This window comes from Crocuta crocuta, unplaced genomic scaffold (assembly GCF_008692635.1).
Source record: "Crocuta crocuta isolate KB4526 unplaced genomic scaffold, BGI_CrCroc_1.0 scaffold650, whole genome shotgun sequence".
NCBI classification, from domain to species: domain Eukaryota; kingdom Metazoa; phylum Chordata; class Mammalia; order Carnivora; family Hyaenidae; genus Crocuta; species Crocuta crocuta.
This window is the reverse complement of record NW_027532882.1, coordinates 1,175,340-1,180,992: the sequence shown is the minus strand read 5'-3', so window position 1 is coordinate 1,180,992 and position 5,653 is coordinate 1,175,340. Positions and strand designations below refer to the sequence as shown.

General features: G+C 50.1%; 2 protein-coding genes across 3 annotated transcripts in view; one reads left to right on the top strand and one right to left on the bottom strand.

Annotated features, from left to right (window-relative positions):
• Positions 1–92, bottom strand: part of MBD3L1 (methyl-CpG binding domain protein 3 like 1) — an 8,375-nt gene extending 8,283 nt beyond the window's left edge. Inside the window, exon 1 of the mRNA XM_077745715.1 lies at positions 32–92. Coding sequence (XP_077601841.1) covers positions 32–64 — 33 coding nt within the window. The 5' untranslated portion in view covers positions 65–92. The remainder of the gene's footprint in view (positions 1–31) is intronic.
• Positions 93–245: 153 nt separating this feature from the next.
• LOC144216373 (uncharacterized) overlaps positions 246–5,653 on the top strand; it is a 17,588-nt gene continuing 12,180 nt past the window's right edge. The window contains exon 1 of one of the 2 annotated variants that reach the window (XM_077745711.1): positions 246–365. The gene's annotated coding sequence lies outside the window, so the exon portion shown is untranslated. Of the gene's footprint in view, positions 366–1,057; positions 1,117–5,653 lie in introns of those variants that run through there. The other variant, XM_077745712.1, reaches the window with a different exon arrangement.

Here is a 5,653-nt window from a genome sequence, read left to right as displayed (position 1 = left end):
CCTGTTCCCGCCCACAGCCCCACCCACAGACCTGATCTCGGCCCGTCTGCCTGGCGCCGCCCATAGCCCCGCCCCGAGGACTGGTCTCCGTCCCTGGTGCTGACGCAGCCCAGGGCCGCGGGGCCCTCCCTCACTGAACTAGAAATCCTCGCCTCAGGCCGGGGTGCGCGGCGGTAGCCCCCGCCCGCCCCAACCGGAGCCCCTAAACGTCCCTCTCCGCGGCGTTTCCACAGAGACCGGAACTGGGGCGCGAGGCGGCCAGCCCGAGACCGGAAGCGGAAGCGTGGGGCGCTGCCGTGGAAGGAGCCTGGGGGGCTGGCTGCGTGCGGTGCACTGTTGTCTTCGCGCGGGACCGGCTTCACGTGGTATGTTTGGCCTCAGTGCGAGGGGCCGGACTCGGTGCGTAGCGGGCAGTCCGGGGGCTCCGGTAGGCGCCCAGGGAGGGCCGCGGGCGTTCCCAGTCACGGGCTCTGGCGTCCCCGCGTCCCTCCGTCCGTAACCGGAGCCCCGTTTCCTCCCTGGGCTGTTTCCTTGGGTCAGTCCCGGGCTGCGGTCCCTCCCGACTCCGGGCGCCGCTGCCTCCTCCTCCCCGCCCCCCCTCCCCAGTCCCCCAGAGGACTTTCAGCAGTGTCTGGTGGCATTGTTTTGGTTGTACCAACGGGGATGTGGGGAGGCCAGGGATGCCGCCGAGCATCCTACAGTGCACGGAACAGCCCCCACAACGAAGCGTTATCAATAGTGCCGGGATCGGGAAATCCTGCTCTACGGCCTTAAAAGCTCTGAAGTCCCGATCAAAGTCAGCTGAGTCGCTTATCAGCCCCCCTGAGTGGCAAGCCTGTGTATAAAGTGGAGTCACGGTAAAGTCTCCATCCAGCCAGATGAGTTGAGCAAGTCACATGCACACCCAGAATGACACTGCTTTCTCCCACCTGGGTTGCAGACGGCTACATGGAAATCAGATAGATCCAGTCACGGCCAACATTTAACTTTAAGTAAGTGAAAACAAAACAGAAAAAAGATGAATGGGTGGTCTTTCCATCCAAGAANCCTGTTTCAGGATCCACCAGCCTTGAAGTCTGCCGTCCTCACTGGCCCGTGGATTTCTTGTGTGACCAGGTGAGTACCGTGAGGACCTAGGATTGACAGGTTCCAGCACCTCCACTGTGCAAAGGCGCTCTTAGGGCGCTTTCCTGTGCTCAGGTTGTAAACACAAAGGGTCACTAAGAGTGAGGGTGTCCTAAGAAAAACTATTTGTATGTTCGATGGACTGCGTTCAAAGGAAAGATATTAAGGTGTGTGTGGTGACATGAGTGGAAATAGGCAGTAAATATACTCATATGCAAATAAGTACACATTAAACAAATATGTAAATAAGTGCGTGTAACAGTAGAGAAATAATTTTCTTGCATTTCATAATGCTAGAAATGTCAGGATTTTATATATATGGAAGCATAAAAATATATAAATTTTTTACCTGTACATATCAGATTACAAGTCATCCCATTAAAGAGGACTACTCACTATCATTCCTTAAACCCATTCAATTTGACTTCTTTTAAAAAAAAATTTTTTTTAACGTTTATTCAATTTTGAGAGAAAAGAGAGTGCCAGCGGGGGAGGAGCAGAGAGAGAGAAGGAGACACAGAATCCAAAGCAGGCTTCAGTCTCTGTGCTGTCAGACGCTTAACCAACTGAGCCCCCCAGGCGCCCCTCAATTTGACTTCTAAAGCCATACAGTTCCTCCACAAAGTTTCAAAATATAGGGACATCTGTTGGGGGGCGGGGTGGCAGGGAAATGCTTTGAACTTCTTTCTGTTAGTAACAAAGTTAAAATTGAACTGACCAGCAACAAGATGTATTTTGAAGAAGTGATTTTTATTTATTTGCTTAATGATACATACAATTATTTGTAGGAATATACAACAACTTGTAGGTTGAAGGTTAGGGCACTGGTCTTCACTACCTTGTCTTTTGGTGGACAGGGAATTCACTTTATTTCTTCAAACTTTTCTGAAATAACAGTTTGGCGATTTACATTGTAGAGGATTCTGTTAAATAATCTTCTAGTTAATTGTTAGGTTTTACTAATTATGTGTGTGTGTGTGTGTGTGTGTGTGTCCCTTTTCGTTTTCGCTTTCCTGTGATGTTCTGGAGGGGAGTGTTTATTTGTCACGCAGTAGGTGCTCTTTGAGTGCACAGTGTATGGCGGGCGACCAACCATCCTTGTTTATTCGAGAGTGAGAGGATGGGCAGGACACAGGACATGTAGTGTTCAAACCAGGACAGTTCTGGGCAAACAGGGATATCTCAGCAGCTCCAAGAGCCAGGCCCTGGGCCAGATGCATAGAGACCTGGGAGAACCAAAAAGACCCTTTTCTATGTCCCTGGAATTTACATTCTAATAGGGAATTGTGGTTTTAAACAATTAATGACCGGAATGATGTGGGAGCTTGGCTCAGAGGACTCAGTGGCGGAAGCAGGGAAGCCTTCTGAGAAGGACTGATATTTTCCTGGAGAGCTGAGGTCAGGGTCAGGTTTCACTAGCTGTAGGGTTCGCTGGAGTGAAGGTGTGGGAGTATTTTCAAGAAAGCGTTTCAACCCCTGAGGCAGGAGAGAGCCTGGTGTGTTCCATCAGCTTGGAGGACAGGAATGGCTGGGCCGAGACACCGAAGTGGTGGGGGGGGAGGGAGTGAGCCGTCCCAGAGCAAGGCAGGCTGGATCAGATCAGGTATTAGATTAGACTCTGGTCTAGGATCAGTGGAGACACACTGTAGAGGTGTGAACACTGGGGGGATGTGATCACAGCTGGTCTTTGCATCTGGGTTACAATGGACTTTCGGATTAAGAAGGAAGACTTAATGGGGCGCCTGGGTAGCTCAATCGGTTAAGTGTCCGACTTCGGCTCAGGTCATGATCTCGTGGTTCGTGGGTTTGAGCTCTGCATTGGGCTCTGTGCTGACAGCCTGGAGCCTGCTTTGGATTCTGTATCTCTCCTTTCTCTCTGCTCCTCCCCTGCTAGTGCTCTGTCTCTCTCTCAAAAAGAAATAAGCATTTAAAAAAAGTAAAAGAAAAAACGGAAGACTTAAGAGGCAAGACAGGGAGTGGTAGGAAGAAGTTCAGGAATAAGATGACTGTTCCCTAGGCCTGGATGATGGTTGTGGAGGAAGAAAGAAATGGGAAGAAGAGACCCAGGAGTGTAGAATGGAGAAAATGTACAATGCCTTCATTCATGCTTGTATTTTGTCCGATGGCACAGGGCACGTACGATGCCCCTAGTTCCTGTCCCTTAAGACCCACAGGCATCCCCTCACCCGACTCCGTGCTTTCTCCCCACTTGGCCACCCACAGGCCCCCTTGTCCACATCCTGAAAGAAGTCAGGCCTGAGTATGTCCACGGCTGCCCTATCTGTGGTGGTGGCCACTATGCACCTGGAGCTATTTCAATTAAACCAATGAGAAATACGCTCAAAATTTCCTTTTCTCAGTCCTACTGGCCACATTTCAAGCACTCAGTAGCCACATGTGGCTTGTCGCTGCCAACTAGACAGAGCAGAACTAGAGGACATTTCTCTCATCCCTAAAAGTCCCGTTGGGCAGCACTGATTACCGAGTAGCCCGTCCTCCAGCACCGACCTACATCCAGGAGCAGGAGTCATTGAATCTGTAAACTGAACAGAGGCCCCTTCTGCCCTCGTGTGAGATTTCACCTGCTGGAAGACCTTGACAGGGGACTCGGAGCCTAAAAGTGCCCCCAGGCACCTTCTCAGTCTGCTTTTCCGCTTGGGGCTCTGGGGGTGGCTGGATCCCAGCCCTTTGACTCCTCAGTTCAGTGTCTGGGACTAACTGGGCCCCTGGTGGGGAGAAAGGAGACACCCTCCACCTGCAGAAGGTAAGCAGGTTCCACACCAGCCGTCTGGGTCTGTTGGGCTCACAGCAAACCTCAGAGAAGATTTGGTGTGAGAGGCTGTATTCGTTTCCTGTGGCTGTGCTCACCACTTACCAGTGCTTAGTGGCTTAAAGCAGCACAGACTTCTGCCCTTCCGGAAGTCAGAAGTCCTAAGTGGGTCAGCAGGGCTGCATTCCTTCTGGAGGCTCTGGAGGAGAATCCTTGTCCGTGTCTTTTCTATCTTATAGAGGCCACCTGCATTCCTTGGCTTGTGGCTCCTTCCTTCATATTTAAAGCCAGTGGGTAGCATCCTGAGATCTCTCTCTCTCTCTCCCCCTCTCTGACTCCTGTTTGTATCATCAACACCTCCTTCTTTGACCCTGACCTTCTTACCTCCCTCTGGTAAGGACTCTTGTGGCAACGTTGGGCTCACCCAGATCATCTCCCCATTGCAGGATCCTTTCCTTAATCATGTCTGCACAATCCCTTTTGCTATGGAAACTCACGTAGCCACAGATTCTGAGGAGTAGAATACGGACACCTTTGGGACACAGCCATTAATCTGCCTCCACACAGGCCCAGGAGGCAAAGATGCCCTGCAGCTCTTTCCTTCCACCTGGCCCAACCAGACTCTTAGTATCACGGTTCCCCTCCCTGCGCATACAGACCCTTTATTGCTTTTGTCTCTTGGGTGCAGGGAAGGCACACAGAGAGACCTCAGGAAGCTGGTGTTATGGAGTTACATTTGATTCCCCAACTCCAGGGAAAGGAGGCATTCATTCCCTTTTTATAAAAAGGAAACATTCCATATACACTACTTTGAACCTTGATTTTTTTCCCCACTTACATTTAGTGGAGGGGCACCTGGGTGACTCAGTCAGTTGAGCGCCGACTCTTAATTTTGGTTCAGGTATTATCTCATGGTTCATGGGCTCAAACCATGAGCTCCATGTTGTCAGCACAGAGCCTGCCTGGGTTCCTCTCTCTCCCTGACTCTGGCTCACGTGCACGTGCTCTCTCTCTCTCTCTCAAAATAAACAAACTTGAGAAAATATTTTTCAAATATTGGAGATAAGAATCTCTGTCAATACCTAGGGATCATCTCTTTCATTTTTGGCTTCATGTTTCTTCATTCTGTGGATATTCTGTAGTTTATTGCGCTAGTTCCCTATTGATGGTCAGTTGTATTGTTTCCAGTCCTTTGATATAAGTAAGCATGGTGAATCATCGCAGCCTGTCTTTTAGTATTTGTGTATCCTTGAGATAGGGTCCTAAAAGTATGATTGGCAGGGAAAGTGCAAATGCTTTTGCATTTTGCTTTAAATTGACAATTTTCCTTCCTTAGGAATTGTGCCCCATTCATGTATGAAAGTGCCTTTCCAGACATCCTTGCCAGTAAAGGAAGTGGTCCATCAGGTCTTTGTCGATCTGACAGATAAAAAATGGTGTCATTGTAGCCGCACTCTGCATCTCTGTTATTATGAATAAGATCCTTAGTGATTCTATCAGGAGTGGGGGTCCTTGAAATATTAGTGGTAGAAGCCAGAGTGTCCCGGGTTGAGGAGCCAGTGGGACATGAGGAGATGAGACAGTGAAACGCTTTGCCTGTGCTCAGGGAGAGAGACTGGTACCAGAAAGAAAACTGCCCTTAAAGTGGATTTATATCACTACTGAAAACGCTGCATGGGGTTTGAATGGTGTGGGAGAGGGTCCAGTGGAGCAGAAGAGCTGGGGGCGGGGTGGGGGGGGGGAGGGGGGGTGGAAAGG